Source organism: Molothrus ater, chromosome 13 (assembly GCF_012460135.2).
Source record: "Molothrus ater isolate BHLD 08-10-18 breed brown headed cowbird chromosome 13, BPBGC_Mater_1.1, whole genome shotgun sequence".
NCBI classification, from domain to species: domain Eukaryota; kingdom Metazoa; phylum Chordata; class Aves; order Passeriformes; family Icteridae; genus Molothrus; species Molothrus ater.
The window spans coordinates 20,263,379-20,282,111 of NC_050490.2; the positions used below are offsets into that span (position 1 = coordinate 20,263,379).

Here is an 18,733-nt window from a genome sequence, read left to right on the forward strand (position 1 = left end):
CGGCGGCCGGAGCGCTGAGCCGGTGGCACGGACAGCAGCCGGAGCGCTGAACCGGAGGCACGAGCAGCGGCCGAAGCGCTGAACCGGAGGCACGGGCGGTGGCCGGGGCGCTGAACCTGGGGTACGGACCGCGGCCGGAGCGCTGAGCCGGTAGCACGGACAGCGGCCGGAGCGCTGAACCGGGGGAACGGACAGCGGCTGGGCCGCTGCAGAGCTGAGCGCACCGGGACCGACAGGGGGCGCTGCGGGTGGAGGACACGGAAGTGGCTGTCACGTGGCCGCGCGAGGCCGCTCTGGCCGCATGCCCGGCTCTATGGTGCGGTCGCCATGGGAACGCGGCGGAGCCGGGAGCGGTGTGATGGCGGCGGCGGGCGGCGGCGGCCGGGGCAGCGTGGGCCCGGGCCCGGCCCCGGAAACCCCTCCGAGTGAGGAGGCGCCCATCGCCGCAGCCCCCCGGTACCGTCCCGCTGCTCCCGCCGGACCCGAGGCGCGGAGGAAGCGCAGGCGAGTGCGGGACCGCAGCCCCCGGCAGGGTCCGGCTGGAGCCCGTCCGGCCGCTCCCAGCGGCGCCTCCCGCTGCCTCACTCGCGCTCGGTCCCGGCCCCAGCCCAGCCGTGGCACAGTGCCCAGGCGGTGCCCGGCGCTCCCCAGCCCCCGGGGGCCGGTGCGGGGTCCCGCTGACCCAAAATAAATAGTGTTCCCTGGAAGTGCCCCAAGGATCCCCTGTGTGACACAGTCGGGCACGGCTCCGTGCCCAGGAGCAGCCAGCCCGCCTCCTTAGGGCTGTAGCGAACCGGGCTGGCTCGGTCGGGCTGCCCGGTGTGCTCTGTGTGTGTGGGGCATCGGGGCTGTCCCCACTCTGTGCCCTGCCCGGTGCCTCGCTGAGCTACTGTCATCTCGTCTCTATTCCAGTGTCCCCTCCATCAACCTGAGCGGCTGCAAGTACGACAGCGGTAAGTTAGAGGGGCAAGGATCCGCAGGCTCCCCAGGTGTGCCCAGCCAGCAGTGCTCCTGGCACCCCATTCCCGCTGGTTTATTCACTGCTGCCAGCGACTGGCACAGGGCGCTGTTCGTGTCAGTGGGGAGTTTGTCACACTTTGGACTGAGATTTCTCCCGATTTAAAATGTGCAACAGCCGCAGGAGCCCTCAATATCCCCCACACTTGTGTTTGCCAGCTGTCTGCTAAAATGGGCAAGAAGGGTTCCATCAGGTACAGTGCATGGGAGCACCTGGGCTTGGAGACAGGACCCAAGGGTTGTCAGCTGTTTAGGGTGAATCTGGTGGTAAGCAGGCAGGATCTGTACCTGGAGCCTCTCCCTGTGCTGTTCATCCCTGGGGACCCCAGGGAGCTGGTCCACTCTCCCCTCCCACTCTCCTACAAGCTGGATCTCGAAAGAACACACTCCTGGCCCTTGAGGGCTGATATCAATCTACTTTGCTAAGGGATCTTGGTGTGCGTGGATCCCCATCAGCCCTGCCAAGTTCATACTTGGCACTAGCACCAACAGAGACCTTTTCCTGCAGAGCTGTGTTCTGATGCTGAAAGACCTTTGATTTGGGAGATTAAATTCACACCTTCACAACACTTGTAATCTGCCTGTGAGGTGTAAAACCCATGGGAAGTTCAGCCCTGCTGTGGAGGGGCCCTGGCACCTCAGGACAGGTGGGATTAGAGGATTAAGAGTTCCCAGAACACTTGCAGCCAGAGGCTTGGGGCGTTGGGCAGATAAAACTGGTGTTCCTGACACCTTCCAAGGGGTCATGCAATACCTTGTACCTCTGAGAGGGGAACAGCAGCCCGGAGAGCTGCATGCTCCATCCCCTGGGGGTGTGTCAGCCCCTGTGTGTCAGCCCCTCGGGCAGAGGTGTGTTTCACACTCCCTCCCCGGTTCTCTGGGGTGTGTCAGCCCCTGCCCGTGGTCCCTGGCTGGCCCTGTCACTGCTTGCCTTGGCACAGTGCGGCGGGCGGCGCAGCACTGCGGGCTGAAGGAGGCGGCCGAGCACGAGGAGTGGACGGTGTACTGGACGGACAGCACGGTCACTCTGGAGCGCCTCATGGAAATGAAGCGCTTCCAGGTAAACAGAACACCTGCCCAGCAGGCATTGCTCAGGACACAGGGCTGTCTGTGGAACAGCACGTGGCAGAGTGGAACAGAAGCACCCGAAGCAGTGCCGTGTGCCATCTGTACCTCGGCTCCAGGGCGCAGGCTCAGATGCCTCTGCTTGTGCCATGTCCCTGGCTGGTGTCATCAGCAGCACTCAGCAGCTGTGGTGGGAGCAGCAGCATCCCAGCCCTGTGATGTGCTGTGAAATAAACAGCTCTTATGCTGCTCCAGGGCTAAGATGGAACAGGCAGATAGATCAGTAGTGAGCCCACATAAAGCAGCTGTAGCAAGTCTCACCCCCCAGCAGTAGTTCAAGGCAGCCACAGGCCTGGCTTCCCTCTCACTGCTGCTTCTCCATGCACAGGCTCTCCTCGGGGCTGGCAGAATCCATCCCTGCAGTGCTCCACTGATCAGGGTTTTTCTGCACCACTTTCAGAAAATCAACCACTTCCCAGGCATGATCGAGCTGTGCCGCAAGGACCTGCTGGCCCGCAACCTGAACCGCATGCTCCGGCTCTTCCCCAAGGAGTACAACATCTTCCCCCGCACGTGGTGCCTGCCAGCCGAGTGAGTAGTGTGGGTCAGCGCCGTGGGGACAGGGGGCACAGGCAGGGAGGCTGCTGGCCTGCTCTTTCTGGGCACCAGAGCCCAAACCGGCATTGCTTTGGCACACACTGCTGTGACCTCTTCAGCAAACCTCCCAGCAGAGCTGGAGATGTGTGCAGGGAAAAGGAGGGATGGGGAGGCTGGGTCGAGTCACACAGAGACCAATCTGTGACTCCTGCAGATTCGGAATGGGAGTTTGATTCATCCCCTTCAGAAGTTCGGTGTGTGCTGGCCTGCAGCACCATGGTTTCAGTACCCAGCTGTTAGGAGAGAGTTCAGAGGGGTGTTTTTTGCAGCTGGTGATAGTCACCCCTCCCTTGCACAGCTACGGAGATTTCCATGCCTATAGATCCATGAGGAAAGCAAGAACATTCATCTGCAAGCCCGACAACAGCTGCCAGGGAAGAGGGATCTTCATAACCCACCACCCAGAGGAGATCAAGCATGGGGAGCGCATGATCTGTCAGCAGTACATCTCTGAGGTACTGGGACGGTCCCGGAACACTGGGGTAGGATTCCAGCATCCCCCATGCTCCCTGGGTCTCCTCAGCTCTGCTGCAGGTGTTGGTGTGGCTGTGGCACATCGGGGACACAGACAAAGCTTGTCCCTCTGCTGAGCAGCACAGGCAGGGGAGCAGTTCCTCAGCTCACCCCTGCTCCTGCCTCTTTCCTCTCAGCCCTTCCTCATCGATGGCTTCAAGTTTGACATGCGCATCTACGTGCTGGTCACATCCTGTGACCCACTGAAGATCTTTCTCTACAAGGAGGGCCTGGCCCGGTTTGCCACCATGAGGTACATCGATAACAGCACGAGAAACCTGGTAAAGAGGAAGTTTTAAAAAAACTCATATAATATCTGTAGGTACCAGCCCTTAACTTGTCCTGGGGACATTCCAGGCCTTGAAAAGGCAGGTATTGGGGGTTGCAGGAGTCCCAGCTTGATGCTTTCCTGTTCTTCCTCTATGCTCCTTCCTCCTCCTCACAGGAGGTGTTTCAGGAGGGATAGTACATTTACCCCAAGGCCCCACATTTGGGCTGTTCACTGGCATTACCGTGGAATCATGGAATTATTTGCTTTGATGGAACCTTGGGAGGTCTCCAACCTCATGCTGAAAACGTGGTCAACAATAAATTCATATCTGGTTTCTCAGGGTCTCACCTGATGAGGTTTTGAAAACCTGCAGAGTGAAGCCTCCCCCCGCCCCTGGTGTCTCTGGGCAGCATGTTCTGCTTCTGGCCCTGCTAAGAATGCTCAATTCCACACTATTCCAACTCTGCCCATGCTCCAGGCAGAAAAGAACATGGGAGTATCTGGTGGAGCTGTTCCTGTTCTTGCTCAGTGGTTCAGAGTGAACAAACATCTCTTGTGGTTCCCTGCCAGGGTGACATCTGCATGCACCTGACCAATTATGCAATCAACAAACACAATGAGAACTTCATCAAGGACGACATGGTGGGCAGCAAGAGGTACTGGCATGTCCCAGCACTGCAGGAACACTGCCTGGGGACACGGGTTTACCTCAGCCTTCCTGGGGTGACACAGCTGAGCTTTACCACCCCCTGTTCCCACACAGGAAACTGTCCACCCTGAATGCCTGGATGGCAAAGCACAACTATGACACATCAAAGCTCTGGGCAGATATTGATGACATCGTTATAAAGACACTGATTTCCGCTCACCCTGTGCTGAAACACCATTACCAGAGCTGCTTCTCCAACCGCACTACTGGCTGCGCCTGCTTTGAAATCCTGGGCTTTGACATTTTGCTGGATAGAAGGCTGAAGCCATGGCTGCTGGAGGTGAGGAAGGAGTGGAGAGCTCAGAGCTGGGCCACTAGGACAGGGGGTTTGTTTGATTCAAAAGGGCCACCTTGCTCACAGAATTAACCAGGCTCTGAAGCCAAACAACCTGCTGTGAGCAGGATCCAAGAGAACCCATTTCCTGCACACCATCTAACAACAGCGGGTTTCCCAAGCCTTCAGATGCCTTGTCGTGTGAGCACCCTGAATTTGTGACAGCTGCACCCTGTGGGGTGGGATCCAGTGACCTGTGGCACAAGTGGGCAGGAGAGAGTGCTGTGTGTGGCTCCTGTCTCTGGCAGGGAGCAGAGCATCCCGGGGCGCGGCTGGGGTGCCAGGTTAGGTTACCTGCTTGTCTTGGCAGGTGAACCACTCTCCCAGCTTCAACACAGATTCTCAGCTAGACCATGAGGTGAAGGATGCCCTTCTGTGTGACACCTTCAACCTGATCAATGTGCACGCCTGTGACAGAAAGAAGGTGCTGGAGGAAGACAAGCGGCGGGTAAAGGAACGGCTCCTCCAGGCCAGCCAGACTCCCTGGGAGTCCAGGTACTGCTGCTCCCCCACAGTGCTGCAGGTCCCAGTGAGCAAAGACAGGGCACGACAGAGCAGGATAACACCAGGGCTGGCTGTGGAAGCTCCCAGAGCCTATGGCATCGTGCAGCCTCTGAGCTCTCCCAAGCCATCTGCATCCTGCAAGGAGGAGCCAGGGCTGCTCTCTGGGTGCCAGGAGACCTGTGGCACCTTGTGCTCTAGGCCCTGACAGAGCTCTCCCCAAGCTGCACCTGCTTGTAATCTCTTTTGCTGGGGATGGGCAGTGCCAGCATCCTGGGCTGGCAGGGATGCTCAGAGCCCTGCCTCAGGAACTGGGGGTACCCTTCTCCAGGGCAGGGGTCCTTTCCAGGACTGAGGGTTTCCCGTTCCTCTGTCTGCCCTATGTCCTTTCACAAGCCCGTGTTCAGTGAGCCTGCTGCCTGGCAGGCAGGCCGTGGCTCTCTCCAGCTGCTGTTTCCATCAGGAGTGCTGGGACAATCCTGGGACATGCTGAGCATGTCAGCCCTGCCCTCTGCCTGTGCCAGAGCCTCCCTCCACAGCTCTCTGTGCTCCCTCCCGCTGCAGGCGCAGGGAGCAGGAGAGCAGCCAGGCTGCCTGGCTGGCACAGGCTGAAACCTACGAGAACGAGCACCTGGGGGGGTTCCGACGCATCTACCCAGCACCTGGGACAGAGAAGTACGAGCCATTCTTCCAGCAGAGCAGGTCCCTCTTCCAGGATACAGCAGCATCCAAGGCAAGAGAAGAGTATGCCAGGTATGCTGCTCCTGTGGAAACCCACTTCTCACAGGTGGCATGGAGACCACTTGCTCCTGATCCCTCCTGGGGAGCAACTCTGCTGCTTGGCAGGTGTAAGAAAGAGGGGAGAGTGGGAGGGGAAAGGAAGGAGCCTGCATGTGCTGTGGCACCACAGCAAAGTGGCTCCTTTTGGATGGACTCCAGAGAGGAAAGGGCAGTAGTCCATTGACTTTTGGACCCTGGAGACACCATTTCCCAAATATCCCCTTCCCTTTTGGCACATACAGCCTAATCCAAGGGCATCTCTCTTTTTAGAAGTCTCTTTACAAGCTTCCCATTCCCTCTTTTGGCACAGTTCTATTATGGGCTATTCATACAGAACTTGGGCCTGCAGTAAGTGTCCTCAGGTTGAAATCTGCCCCAGAGCCCTTTGCTATTGTGACTCTGAGCTGTGAGTGACTGCGCTGTTGTGTGGCAGGCAGCAGCTGGAGGAGATGCGCCTGAAAAATGAAAAGCTGGAAGCTGTCAGGAAGAAGAAAACAGAGAGGAATAAAGGCACAGCTCCTACAACCCACCTTTCCTACAGAAGCACCAAGTCGTGGGACAGAAAGGTACGTCAGTGTCAGCACTGTCTGTGGGCTCTCTAAGTCACTGATAGGGCTCTGGGAGCTGTGCTGAGCCATTGGTGCACCCATGGAGCAGAAATTCCAGGTTTGACTCCCTGCCTGAAGTTCAGAGTCAACTTGTGTTGGCACTACTTGCAAGCACCAGTGTTCTGCCTTTCCACTTTGGCTCTCACTGGGATCTCTGTCCCCCCCGGGACTGTAACTGTCCCCAGGGTTGGAGCAGCTCATGGCTCTGTCTCACCTGTGTGTTATCCCAGCTTCAGCTTTGCTATAGCTCAGGTGTTTCTCTGCCGAGGTGCAGCGTGTGCAGTACAACTCCATGAAGCCCCAGAACATTGTGGAACATGAAGAGAAGAGGAGAGTGAATGCTCTGCTGCTGCGTGAGAAGCAGATCCGAGGGCTGGGCATCACCGAGCTGCTTTCCCAGCTGCTCCCCGCGGCTGAAACCCAGAGACCCTACGTGATGGAGAGCCAGGTAACGGCACTGCCCACAGCCGCCCCACACAGAAGTGGATTTCTGCAGGGTTGGGCACTGAGCATCTCTGCTGGGGCAGGATGGGGGCTGCTGCAGGCGCAGGAGCTGCTGTGCCTTCAGGATGATGAGTCTGGAATGGTGTTGGGGACATACCTGGGGACAAAGTGCGGTATGATGCTTCAATGTGCACCTGGGTGCGACTAGAGACTCTTCTTTCCCATCTCCTGCCAAGGCCTACAGAAGTAAGCCGTGGCCATTTTCCTTCCCTCCTTCCAGCTGCTGTTTCCCTGGGATGTCATTGAGGAGCACAACACCCACAATTTAATGATGCTTTTCTCATTCCTGGGAGTCCCAGCTCGGCCCTTGGCACACAGGGCTGTACCCAGCCCCACAGCCCAGGGCCTGCCACAGCACATACCAGGCCCAGATCCCAAGGACATGGAGACCCTCTGCATTCGAGGCCAGAGCATCCCGTGCCACGCGCGGCACAAGGGCTCCCGGGCGCAGGGCGGGGGCTGGCTGCAGGGCCTGGCCGCGGGGGCAGCGCTCCCCCCGCCCTGCGCCCACGCCCGGGGGCAGCAGCCGAGGGAACAGTGCCTCCCTGGCACCGCCAGCCAGGCTGAAGGCTGTAAGTACACACCACCTTGCCCTGGGTGCTCCTGGCCTTGCCAGGCTGGGAGGAACGGCTGGGCTCGATGGAGCTCTCAGGAATGCTGGGACACTGCAAAAGGGTCACTGTGCTCTGCTTGGGGCACTGGTTACCACTGGAAACCTCTGAGGCTTGGAGATCCCATCTGCAGGGACAGGGAAGAACCATGGGTGGTTTCCCAGGATCAAGGGTTGATGTGCAGGCATGGGGGAGTGTGAGAAGCCAGGAAAGTCAAAGGGGTGCATTTGCTCCTGGGGGTCAGAGGGGACATGGTGACACAGCACAGCCCCCAATCTCTTCCCACCACACTGCTCCCTGCCCATGCTGTCACCCTCCATTCTTTCCCAGCCCGGCTCCCTGGCATCGGCTTCACCCACTTTGCAGCCTCAGGACCCAGGGAGCAGGGCCAGAGGAGGGGCTGCCAGGACCAAGCCCCACTGGGAAGGGCAGTGGGGGCTGCTGACCTGCAGAGCTGCTGGCTCTGCACGGCCCCACACCCATCTGTGCTGTTGCAGGTGATGCTGGTAGTCGGTCATCCTCCGATGGGGGCAGTTGTCCCCCGACTTCCCCAGCCAGCCCAGAGCAGGCCCCAGGTGATGGCATCTTCAGCTGTGCTGTGGAGCTCCCCACCGCCACTGCCGCTCAGGCACAGCACAGACACGCCTCACACCCTGGCAGAGCCTCGCCGTGCCAGTGTGTCACACCATGCCAGCACCTTGCCCCATGCCAGTGCCCCACAGATTCACAGCCTGAAAAGCACAGGTAACACGGCCAAGGACTCAGCCTTCCTCCCGTGTGTGCTTGCGTGAGAACCAGGACTTGCAGGATGAAACCAGGACAGCTGCTGGCTGCCTCCATCAACTCTGGAGTCAGCTGCTGAGCCCCCTGACCAGAGCCTGGGCCCAGCACGGCTCCGGCCACCTGCCCCGGCTGCCTTCACCTCTGCCAGGACCGGAGACTGGTGCTTGTGCCCTGCCCGCTGCACAGCCGCCTGCGGCGAAGCCCTCCGGAGGCCACCTCGCTCAGGACCCGTCGGTAGCCCGCTTCCCCCGCCGGGGCCGCTCCCCGCGCCGGCCCCGCCCGTCCCCGGGCCTGTTCCGGGTCATGGCGGGGCTGCTCCGGCGCGCCCTGCGGGCCGTGCCGCTCCTCGCCCGGGTCCCGCGGCGGGCGGCGGCGGCGTGGCCCGGGGACCCGGAGCCGCCGGACCCGGCGCTGGACGAGACGCAGAGGTGCGGAGCGGCCGGGGCGCGGCGGGGCGTGCGGCGGCCCGGGCGCTCACGCGTGTTCCCCGCAGGGCGCGGCGGCGGCGGGCGGCGCGGATGGAGCGGCTGCGACGGGAGCTGGGCGGGGGGCGCGGAGCCCCCGACCGCACCCTGACCTGGCAGGCGATGGAGCAGCTGCGGTGAGCGCGGGGCCGGGCGGGCGGCGCCCGCCGACCGCCCCGGTGACCGCCCCGGTGACCGTGCCCGTGCCCGCAGGTTCCTGCGGCGGGAGCTGCCCGAGGAGTGGCCGCTGGAGCGCCTGGCCCAGGGCTTTGGCGTCAGCACGGACGTGGTGCGGCGGGTGCTGCGGAGCCGCGGCTGTCTCTCTGCGCGCCGCCGCCTGCGGCAGGACCAGCGGGCACTGAGCGCCGCCGCCACGGCTCCGCCACCGGGACGGGGGGCGGGGGACGGGCACGAGGTGCGCGCCCCCGACGGGACGCTGCTGTACCGACTGCCGCGAGGCTGGGGCGGGCCGGGGCCCGGCGCGCAATAAATGCACTTGGGGCCCGCCTCCGCCTGTGCCGCTTCCGTCGCGCCGGCCGCGGGCTCCGAGACTGCGGGGATGGACTCCGAGGCGGTGGGGATGGGCTCCGAGGCGGCGGGGATGAGCTCCGAGGCGGCGGGGATGAGCTCCGAGGCGGCGGGGATGGGCTCCGAGGCCGCGGGGATGAGCTCCGAGGCGGCGCGGCTGCTGGAGGCCGTGGACTTTGCAGCCAGGAAACACAAGGAGCAGCGGCGGAAGGATCCCGAGGGCACCCCCTACATCAACCACCCCATCGGTGCGGAACCCCCCCGGCACCGCGGCCCCTCTCTCCCAGCGCACCGCCCACCCTGGGACCCCTCCTGCCCCGGCGCGCTGCCAGCCCCCGGGAGCCCCTCGCCCTGGTCCCGGGAGACAGCCGTGTCCCTTGTCCCGTACCGTGTCCTTCGGCTCGATGGGCAGAGCTGACGAAGCACGGCAGCCCCGGCCCCGGCTCTAGGTGTGGCTGCCGCCCCCCTGTTGCCCTGCTGTGCCTGGGGCCCGCGGGAGCTGCTGAGGGGCCCCCGTGCCGCAGCCGCACCTGCCAGGCCCGGGGACAGCCCCACCTCGGGGGCACTGCCAGCCCCTGGGACCTTCCTGCCTGCCCAGCCAAGGATCCACCGCGCAGGACGTGCCCGCGGGGTGTCCCCAGCCCAGGGCTGGCCCCGGGGAAGCCTCGCTGCCCACCGTGCGGCGCAGCCCCCGTGTCCGGGCCCGGAGCTGCCTGTTCCCCGCCGCTTCCTCCCACCTTTCCGTTCTCGCTGCAGCCGTGGCCAGGATCCTGGCGCATGAGGCCGGCGTGACGGACATGGTGGTGCTGCAGGTAACGCCTGTCCTCCCTGCCCTGCCCTGCCCTGCCCTGCCCTGCCCGCTTCCCGCAGCCCCCTCGTCCCCTGCTCGCCGCAGGCCGCCCTGCTGCACGACACAGTGGAGGACACGGACACCACGTTCTCGGAGATCGAGGAGTGGTTCGGTGCGGAGGTGCGGCGCGTGGTGGAGGAGGTGACGGACGACAAGAGCCTGCCCAAGATGGAGCGCAAGCGGCTGCAGATCGAGCGCGCTCCCACCTGCAGCCCCCGCGCCAAGCTGGTCAAGCTGGCGGACAAGCTGCACAACCTGCGGGACCTGAACCGCTGCACCCCGCAAGGTGCCGGCCCCGGGGCCCGGGGTGCGCGGGGAGTACGGCGGCAGCGCAGCGGCACCGGGCACGGGCCCCGCCGTCTCGGCCCGCAGCACGGCTGGTGCTGCTGCCTGTGCCGAGGGGCCGAGGGGCCCCGCGGCCGCGCTGGGCCGGGGCGGCAGTGGCGGGAGGCAGGGCAGTATGTCTGTGCCGGTGTGTGTGTGCCGGTGTCTCCGTGGGACTGGGACCGGGGAGTGCGGGCGGCCCCGGTGTGTTGGGGCCGGAAGTGACGTCGCGCATGTCCCCGCAGGGTGGTCGGAGGAGCGCGTGCAGGAATACTTCCGGTGGGCGGCGCGCGTGGTGTCGGGGCTGCGCGGGAGCAGCGCGGCCCTGGAGGGGGCGCTGCAGCGCCTGTTCGAGGCGCGCGGCGTGCCCACGTGACCGGGCCGCGCCCGCCTCCGCCAATAAACGTGCGCACAGATCGGCGTCCCTGCGTTGCCATGGTATTGCGCGGTTCCGCCGCCGCCGAGTTCCGGCCGCGCCGCGCCCGGGCGTTCCGGTGGCGCCGCGGCCCCCGCCATGGCCCTCGCCGGGCGGCGCGACGCGCCCGAGCCGCCGGACTTCGGCATCCTGAAGCGGCTGGCCCGAGACCAGCTCGTCTACCTGCTGGAGCAGGTCCGGGGCATCCCCCAGCGGGGCGGGCATCCCCCAGCGGGGCGGGCATCCCGCAGCGGGGCGGGCGCAGGGGGTCGGCGGGATCGGCACCGGCCCCGGGCGGGGGTCGGGAGCCGGGGCGGGCGCGGCTCGGGGCAGCCGCCGGGTGCCGGCCCATGCCCGCCTGCCCGCAGCTGCCCGGCAAGAAGGACCTGTTCATCGAGGCCGACCTGATGAGCCCCCTGGACCGCATCGCCAACGTGTCCATCCTGAAGGTACCGCGGGGCCGCTCGGGCCGCCCGCGCCCGCCGCCCGCCGCCGCCCGCGCCCACCCCGCGCCTGTCCCCGCAGCAGCACGACGTGGACAAGCTGTACAAGGTGGAGACGCGGCCGGCCCCCGGCGCCAGCGATCAGTGAGTGCCCGGGCAGGGCTGCGGGGCCCGGGCAGGGCAGGGAGGGTCCTGCGGCCCGGCCCGGTACGAGCGGCCCTGGCCCCTCTCGGTGCAGGTTCTGCTTCCTGGTGCGGCCGCGGGTCAGGACCATGAGGTTCATCGCCGGTGAGTCCGGCCGGCCCGCAGCCGGGGCCGGTGCTCTGCCCGAGGGGCGCGGGGAGAGCGGGCTCTGCGAGCCGGGGGGAGCCGTGCCGGGCGGGGGGCGGCTGTGCAGGGGCTCTGCGGGGTGTCCACAGATATCGTCAACGCTGACAAGATGTCGGGGAGGAGCAGGAAGTACAAAATCATCTTCAGCCCCCAGAAGGTCAGTGGGACCCACGGTGATGCCCATTCCCTCGTCTCTCGGTGCCCGCCCAGTCTGTGCACCTTCCACTCCTCTATAGGCACCAAAAATTACTTGTTTTTAACACAGAAATGTTTAAGTAAACCCAAGTGTTGTGACACTGGGATGGCGCTGGGCCCCTGCAGAGCTTTTCCAGCTCAGAGCCTGCCTGGCCCTGAGGGTCTCCCCTTCCTTCCCTTCCAGTTCTATGCCTGCGAGATGGTGCTGGAGGAAGAGGGGGTCTTTGGTGGTGAGTGGGTCTGCAGGGCTGGCTCGGGGGAGCTGACACCAGAGGATCCCAGTTATATCCCAGCGCCGGGATCCCCGTGTGGGCAGGACAGGAGGGTGGGCAGGGAACGCGGGTTCTCTCGAGGCTGGCTGCCACCCTGCAGGCAGATGTGTGCCCATGCAGCACAGCCCCTCCCTTCTGCCCGAGGAGAGGAGAGAGAGTCCTGCCCCCATCCTGTCTGGAGCTCCACAGGCCCTGGTTGGGGCTGCTGTGATTCTTGGGGCTCTTCCTGTCCAGGGCTGCATAACTGTCCCCTGTCCCTGTCCCGCACACAGATGTCACCTGTGATGAATGGTCCTTCTACCTGCTGCCCCTGGATGAGGACATCATTAGCATGGAGCTGCCCGAGTTCTTCCGTGACTACTTTCTGGTCAGTGGGACGTGTGGGGGGTGACAGCCCCTCCTGTCCCCCCTGCCTCACTGGGGCTGGGGATGCAGTGCTGTTCAGAGGGGAGGTGTGTGGTGCCCTGCTCAGCCCTCAGTCTGCACCACGGGCCCTGTCTGCTCCCAGGGGCAGCTTTTGTTGGGCACTGGTGGCTCAGCCCCGAGCTGGCCCCTGTACCCCTGGCTGAGCAGCTTGGGGCAGTTCCCGCTGTGTGTTGGGGATGGAGCTCCCAGCTCCCAGCACCTGTCCTGCCCTGCCCTGGCAGCCCTTCCCAGGCAGCTGCCCACACTCCCGGCCTGCTCCCCAGGAGGGAGATCACCGCTGGATCAATCCCGTTGCCAGAGCCCTGCAGCTGCTGAACTCCCTCTATGGCCCCTTTGGGAAGACTCACGGCATCGGCCGCTGTGCCAAGGTGGGGCTGGCACGGGGGGCCCATAGGGGCTGCAGCTGGCAGGGACCTGGGCCCCATCAGCCACAGGGCAGCACGTCAGCACAGAGGTGTCACTGCCCGTGCCTCCTCCAGGGTGGGTTGTGGGGGTGCTGTGTGCCAAGGTTGGCAGCACAGGGGCAGCTGCTGCTCGCTGGGTGTGGTGGAGGCGCCATGTCCCGAGGGTGGGAGTGTTTGTGCCTGGCCTTGGCTGTGAGCCCCACTGTGTGCCCGGGCTCTGGGTGGGAGCCTGGGCTGTCCCCCGCCTTGGCACCCTCTGCCCCTCACAGATGAGCTACGAGCTGTGGCGGGACCTGGAGGAGGAGAGTGATGGCGAAGGGCAGGGCAGGAAGCCTGAGATTGGACACGTGTTCCTCATGGACAGAGGTGGGCTGAGGGGCAGCACGTGTCCCAGAGGGGCAGGGAGAGCCCCTGGGGACAGCAGGAGGAGCGGGAGGGCAGCCTGGCTCTGGCTCTCCCTGCAGACACCGACTACGTGACAGCACTCTGCTCCCAAGTGGTCTACGAGGGGCTCGTGGACGACACCTTCCGCATCAAGTGTGGTACGGGGCTCGGGCAGGGCGAGGGGCAGCACGGGGCTCTGCCCTCACAGTGGAGCAGAATGGGGCTCTGCCCTCTCAGCACGGGGCTCTGCCCTCACAGAGGGGCAGCACGGGGCTCTGCACTCACAGTGGAGCAGAATGGGGCTCTGCACTCTCAGCACGGGGCTCTGCCCTCACAGAGGGGCAGCACGGGGCTCTGCCCTCACAGAGGGGCAGCACGGGGCTCTGCCCTCACAGAGGGGCAGCACGGGGCTCTGCCCTCACAGAGGGGCAGCACGGGGCTCTGCACTCTCAGCATGGGGCTCTGCCCTCACAGTGGAGCAGAATGGGGCTCTGCACTCTCAGCACGGGGCTCTGCACTCACAGTGGAGCAGAATGGGGCTCTGCACTCACCTGGCCAGCGTCTGCAGGGTTTGTGCCTGGCATTGTCAGGCACGGTGCTGTTCCTACAGGGACAGTCCCAGTGTGGGGTGCTGCTGGAGGTCATCCTCACTTTTCCCAAGAGACTGGGCTGGCATCCCCTGTCTCTGCTGCCTCTTACAGCAAGGCTTGTGCATGTGGGAGTGTTGCTATGTCTGGACAGGGCAGCTCTTCACTTTTCCCTGCAGGCAGTGTGGATTTTGGGCCAGATGTCACCTCTTCTGACAAGAGTATTAAAGTGCTGCTCAATTCCCAGGACAAAGTGAGTCCTCACAAGCCTCCGGGGATCCCTTGGTGGGAAGAGGCAGAGTGAACCATCTCCCCCTAAGACTGAGTAGGGGTGGCTGGGGCTGCTGGGCCCTTGGAGCATGGGTTCAGGCACAGAGCAGAGAAACCTGGTGCAGCTCCACTTCTGAACCTGTCAGAGTCCCTGCATGCAGGGCTGTGTAACAGAGGAGTGCTTTAAGGTCACTAAGGGAATCCCCAGCACAGGTATCCACAAAAACAGGTTCAATACAAAAGCTGCAGCTTGACAAAATTTGTTGGCAAAGTTCTAAATGGTAAAGCACACAGATGAAAAAAATTATAAATCAATCCATCCAAACCAAAATCAAACCCAAAAATATCTCCGTGGAGGTGGAGGTGGGGAATGAGGCGGGAATCAAAAGGATAGGAAAGAAATACAGCAGGCTCTCCTGTTGAGTCACAAGGTTCATAGTCATTTTCCATTCTGGCCACAATTCAGGTTGGTATTTTACTATGGAATTTGACAATGAAAATATTACTCCACTTGGGTCTTTATTCAGGTTACAAAAATAATTTTCCCAGGCTGTTTATTAAAAGACAGTAGCTGGTTAGACAGTACTAGTTCCTAGGAAGAGAGAGTGTTTCTGCTGAGCTGGGGAGGACCCAGGTGCTGTTCACCAGGGCTGACCCCTGAGGAGCATTTCTGAGACCATGGTGTGGCCTGGCTCGGAGGGACACACTGACAGTGACACTGCTGTGCTGCCAGCCGGGTTCTGGGGCATGGGGAGGCACGTGGCCAGTGGGGTGTGTGGCCCTGGGCTCTGTGTCCCCGGGGCTGCAGCTGGCTGGGCCCTGGCAGCTGTGCTGCTCGCACAGGTGTTCAGCCAGATCCGGAATGAGCACTTCTCCAATGTGTTTGGCTTCCTGAGCCAGAAGTCACGGAACCTGCAGGCACAGTATGACGTGAGTGTCACCCTGGGATATGTGTGGCACTGTCCCTCGTGCAGCCTGGCCACCATCCCCCAGTGCAGCCTGGCCACAGCCCCAGTGCAGCCTGGCCTCAGCCCGTGCTCTCCCTCCCTCCCTCCCGCAGCGGCGCCGGGGCATGGACATCAAGCAGATGAAGGACTTTGTGTCCCAGGAGCTGAAGGGACTGAAGCAGGAGCATCGCCTGCTGAGCCTGCGTAGGAACCAAGGGGCAGGAGGGGCCCTCGGCTGTACTGCTGGGGCTGGGGGGAAAGCAGGGGCTGGGGGCCCTGGATGTGCCCAGCAGGGATGGGGCAGGGGCTGGGGGCCTGTGCTAACAGTGCCTGCAGAGCTCTCTCCCCTCCAAAGCCGCTGTGTCTCTTGGCCATGTAGATATTGGTGCCTGTGAGTCTATCATGAAAAAGAAAACCAAGCAGGACTTCCAGGAGACCATCAAGGCTGAACACTGTGAGTGCTGCTCCATCTGTGCCTGCCCCAGTCTGACCCATGGCCTCGCTAGCCCCAGGCCCACCACCCTCATGCCTGGGTGTGCCCTGTGTGGCCCCGTCCTCCCAGCCCCTTTTGGGGGTGTCTCAAGATCCTCAGTAGGGTCAGGCTGCACTCTGTGAGAGGGACTGTGTGGTGGGCTGGGGCCCGTTCCCTTGGGTGCTGGGAGGGCAGCAGAGCGCAGTGTGCTGGCAAGAGTCCTGGGGTGACGCTGCCCGTGCCCCTGCCACAGCACTGCTGGAGGGCTTTGACATCCGTGAGAGCACCAGCTTCATCGAGGAGCACATTGACCGCCAGGTGAGAGCAGGGGCTGCGGCGGGAGCATGCAGCGTGCTGCCCCCTGACCCCCATTCCCACAGGTGCCCCCTGACCCCCATTCCCACAGGTGCCCCCTGACCCCGCTCCCACAGGTGCCCCCTGACCCCCATTCCCACAGGTGTCCCCCGTTGAGAGCCTGCGCCTCATGTGCCTCCTGTCCATCACTGAAAATGGTGAGTGCCCCACTCTGCCAGGCCAGCAGGGCACCCAGCCCCAGCCTGGCACACAGCTCACCTGGTGCTCCCTGCAGGTCTCATCCCCAAGGACTACCGCTCCCTGAAAACCCAGTACCTGCAGGTGAGCGAGAGCTGGGCTGGGTGGGGTCCCCTCCCTGCGCTCCCGGCCACGAGCGGCTGGGCCCTGCCTGCAGGGGCTCCACGTGAGCCCCAGCACAGCCCCTGCCTGCACAGCCCCTCCCTGAGCCCCAGGCTCCACCTGCCTCTGCCCTGTGCCTGCTGGGGCTCTGGGCAGGCTGTACCTCACCTGCAGAGGGGCCAGCCCGTGTGCTGCCCATGCTCGCTGATCTGAAGCTGCTCCCCGCTCACAGAGCTACGGGCCCTGAGCACTTGCTGACCTTCCACAACCTCAAGCGCATCGGGCTGCTGACCGAGCAGGCAGCTGGGGAGACCCTGACAGCCGTGGAGAGCAAAGTCAGCAAGCTGGTGACAGACCGTGCTGCAGGTGAGCCAGCCCCTGCCCTGTGTCCTGGAGCCCAGGAAGGGGAGCTGCTGGCCCAGGTCTGGCTGGAGGCACGTGGCAAGTGATGGTGCTGCAGGCAGGGCAGGGCACTCTGCTCTGGGAGGACCAGGGCTGGCAGCCACCATGGCCATTCTCCAGAGTACACAGCTCTGCACAGCTCTGCCAGCCTGGCTCTGGCGTCCAGACAGAGCCTCTCAAGATGTTTCTCCTTGTCATGTTTTCCAGGAAAGATCACAGATGCATTCAGTTCTTTGGCCAGGAAGAGCAATTTCCGAGCCATAAGCAAGAAGCTGGGGTTGGTATGTCCTCAAGGGGTGCTGGCTGGACACAGTGCCACAGAGCACAGAGCTCTGCTTAGCCCGTGCCCAGGCTGCAGGCTTGGCACCCAGGGGGACACAGCTCAGGGCCAGAGCTGCTGCAGCTGCTCCAGGCAGCCTGGGGTCTTCTCCTTGGGGCTGGGGGCCACTGCCAGCTTCCCACTCTGCCCTGGCCCTGTGAGTGCTGGGGCTTTCCTTGCCCCCTTCAGACACTGCAGTGGCACTGGGCAGGCAGCCCTGTGTCCTCCATCCTAGGCAGAGGTCCTAGGGTGCTGGCAAGGTGACATTTCTGGGACATTTCAGGGACATTTCTGTCCCTGGCCCCTGCTGCACCGCCCACCCAGGCCATGTAATGCTGGCTCTGGCATGGTGGAGACAGAGCCATGCTCCAAGTGTCTGTGTCTCCTCACCCCTGCACCTCTGAGGGGGAACGAGGCACCCTTGATGTCACCTGTCACTGCAGATCCCTCGGCTGGATGGCGAGTATGACCTCAAAATGCCTCGGGACATGGCCTATGTCTTTGGCGGGGCCTATGTGCCCCTGAGCTGCAAGATCATCGAGCAGGTGAGCTCATCTGCCGTGGGACAGAGCCGAGCACATCCCCTCAGCCCCGGCCTCCTCTGGGGAGCCCAGCAGGGTCCCTCCGCCCAGGGCCAGGGCTGGTGGTGGCCATCTGCTCCGAGAGCCCCCTGAGCAGAGCCCAGCAGCCAGCCCGACCCTGCCGTGCCGTCCCTCAGGTGTTGGAGCGCCGGGGCTGGCAGGGCCTGGAGGAGGTCGTGCGGCTGCTCAATGGCAACGAGTTCTCTATGTCAGGTAGTGGGGCTGGGGCGGCAGGGCTGGGGGGATACAGGCATTCAGCCTCCTCATGGGGGCTCGCATGGCCTACAGCGCCCTTCCCTCTGCAGACAGCGCCGTGGAGGACAACCCCGCCTGGGACTGCCAGCGCGTCATCCTCGCCGTGTTCCTGGGCGGCTGCACCTTCTCTGAGATCGCTGCCCTCCGCTTCCTGGGCAAGGAGAGAGGTAGGAGCGGCCTGGGCAGGGCAGGAGGCCGGGCCTGCCCCGCAGCCAGGCAGGCTCTGTGCTCTGTGCCGGCTGGAGCCCGCGGGGACGGGGCTGGCAGTGCCGGCACTGCCCGGCTGGGGCACCGACGGGCCTTTCCTGCAGGGTGCAAGTTCATCTTCCTGACCACGGCCATCACCAACAGCGCCCGCATGATGGAGGCCATGATCGAGGCCAAGGCCTGAGCCCTGAGGGCAGCCTGCCAGTAAAGATTCTGCTGACAACGACCGGCCTGTGCCTGTCTGTGTGCGAACGCGACCCGCGGGGCAGCCTTGAGGCTGGGGCCGCTGCGGGCCGGGGGGGCCGATGGAAGCCGTGGCGCAGGGGACGCGCGGGGCGCAGCGGGGACGCGCAGAGAGCGGCGGGGACGCGCGGGGAGCGGCGGGACGCGCGGGGAGCGGCGGGAACGCGCGGGCCCCGCCCGGGCGCGGTCACGGTGCGCTTTCCAAATGCGGCCGCGCGGGGGCGCCGTTGCCCGCGCAGGACGCGGCGGCGGTCTCGCTCCGGATTGGCTGGCAGCGCCCAAGGCTCTGCGCTCCCATTGGCTGGGGGCGGCTTGGGGCGGGACGGGGCGCGGCCTGGGTGGCGGTTGTGGGCGGGGCCGCGGCGGCGCGGCAGCCAGTCAGCGCGGCCGGGGCAGTTCGAATCGGCG

The 18,733-nt window shown here is 64.0% G+C and overlaps 3 protein-coding genes across 8 annotated transcripts; all 3 read left to right on the forward strand.

Moving 5' to 3' along the window:
• The first annotated feature begins 9 nt into the window (after positions 1 to 9).
• Positions 10 to 9,325, forward strand: LOC118690589 (tubulin polyglutamylase TTLL13). 4 transcript variants are annotated; one of them, XM_036389406.1, is made up of 15 exons: positions 913 to 953; positions 1,959 to 2,077; positions 2,543 to 2,673; positions 3,038 to 3,194; positions 3,390 to 3,533; positions 4,094 to 4,179; positions 4,287 to 4,512; positions 4,877 to 5,061; positions 5,632 to 5,820; positions 6,281 to 6,413; positions 6,724 to 6,903; positions 7,180 to 7,531; positions 8,068 to 8,314; positions 8,847 to 8,954; positions 9,031 to 9,325. In XM_036389406.1, exons 2-15 carry the CDS (start codon positions 2,057 to 2,059, stop codon positions 9,305 to 9,307), a joined length of 2,436 nt encoding a protein of 811 aa, XP_036245299.1. In that variant the 5' UTR covers positions 913 to 953; positions 1,959 to 2,056; the 3' UTR covers positions 9,308 to 9,325. The 4 variants fall into 4 exon arrangements, with proteins under 4 accessions (XP_054372188.1, XP_036245298.1, XP_036245297.1 ...); XM_036389405.1 differs by lacking the exons at positions 8,847 to 8,954; positions 9,031 to 9,325 and adding an exon at positions 78 to 121 and having other exon boundaries at positions 8,068 to 8,657; XM_054516213.1 differs by lacking the exons at positions 8,847 to 8,954; positions 9,031 to 9,325 and adding an exon at positions 10 to 121 and having other exon boundaries at positions 913 to 2,077; positions 8,068 to 8,657.
• HDDC3 (HD domain containing 3) lies at positions 9,308 to 10,940 on the forward strand. Of its 2 annotated transcripts, XM_036389411.2 has the most exons (4): positions 9,308 to 9,593; positions 10,102 to 10,157; positions 10,241 to 10,481; positions 10,765 to 10,940. In XM_036389411.2, the coding sequence occupies exons 1-4, from the start codon at positions 9,308 to 9,310 to the stop codon at positions 10,893 to 10,895; spliced, it is 714 nt and encodes a 237-aa protein (XP_036245304.2). In that variant the 3' UTR covers positions 10,896 to 10,940. The 2 variants fall into 2 exon arrangements, with proteins under 2 accessions (XP_036245304.2, XP_036245303.2); XM_036389410.2 differs by having other exon boundaries at positions 10,241 to 10,816.
• A 47-nt stretch (positions 10,941 to 10,987) lies between these two features.
• VPS33B (VPS33B late endosome and lysosome associated) lies at positions 10,988 to 18,308 on the forward strand. Of its 2 annotated transcripts, none has more exons than XM_036389414.2 (23): positions 10,988 to 11,129; positions 11,303 to 11,383; positions 11,460 to 11,521; positions 11,616 to 11,665; positions 11,797 to 11,864; positions 12,087 to 12,132; positions 12,447 to 12,541; positions 12,864 to 12,968; positions 13,274 to 13,370; positions 13,469 to 13,546; positions 14,155 to 14,228; positions 15,089 to 15,175; positions 15,306 to 15,396; positions 15,572 to 15,646; positions 15,918 to 15,982; positions 16,122 to 16,176; positions 16,254 to 16,300; positions 16,534 to 16,684; positions 16,928 to 17,001; positions 17,483 to 17,584; positions 17,758 to 17,833; positions 17,926 to 18,042; positions 18,187 to 18,308. In XM_036389414.2, the coding sequence occupies exons 1-23, from the start codon at positions 11,034 to 11,036 to the stop codon at positions 18,264 to 18,266; spliced, it is 1,872 nt and encodes a 623-aa protein (XP_036245307.1). In that variant the 5' UTR covers positions 10,988 to 11,033; the 3' UTR covers positions 18,267 to 18,308. The 2 variants fall into 2 exon arrangements, with proteins under 2 accessions (XP_036245307.1, XP_036245308.1); XM_036389415.2 differs by having other exon boundaries at positions 11,463 to 11,521.
• Positions 18,309 to 18,733: the final 425 nt, after the last annotated feature.

Bases quoted from the DNA above. Each gene is read 5' to 3' on its own strand.
- HDDC3 (XM_036389410.2), top strand. From the start codon at position 9,308: ATGCACTTGGGGCCCGCCTCCGCCTGTGCCGCTTCCGTCGCGCCGGCC. The intron at 9,594-10,101 runs GTGCGGAACCCC...TTCTCGCTGCAG, and splicing joins CTACATCAACCACCCCATCG to CCGTGGCCAGGATCCTGGCG. The intron at 10,158-10,240 runs GTAACGCCTGTC...TGCTCGCCGCAG, and splicing joins CGGACATGGTGGTGCTGCAG to GCCGCCCTGCTGCACGACAC.
- LOC118690589 (XM_036389406.1), top strand. From the start codon at position 2,057: ATGGAAATGAAGCGCTTCCAG. The intron at 4,180-4,286 runs GTACTGGCATGT...GTTCCCACACAG, and splicing joins GACATGGTGGGCAGCAAGAG to GAAACTGTCCACCCTGAATG. The intron at 5,821-6,280 runs GTATGCTGCTCC...GTTGTGTGGCAG, and splicing joins GCAAGAGAAGAGTATGCCAG to GCAGCAGCTGGAGGAGATGC.
- VPS33B (XM_036389414.2), top strand. From the start codon at position 11,034: ATGGCCCTCGCCGGGCGGCGCGACGCGCCCGAGCCGCCGGACTTCGGC. The intron at 15,397-15,571 runs GTAGGAACCAAG...TTGGCCATGTAG, and splicing joins GCATCGCCTGCTGAGCCTGC to ATATTGGTGCCTGTGAGTCT. The intron at 18,043-18,186 runs GTAGGAGCGGCC...CCTTTCCTGCAG, and splicing joins CTTCCTGGGCAAGGAGAGAG to GGTGCAAGTTCATCTTCCTG.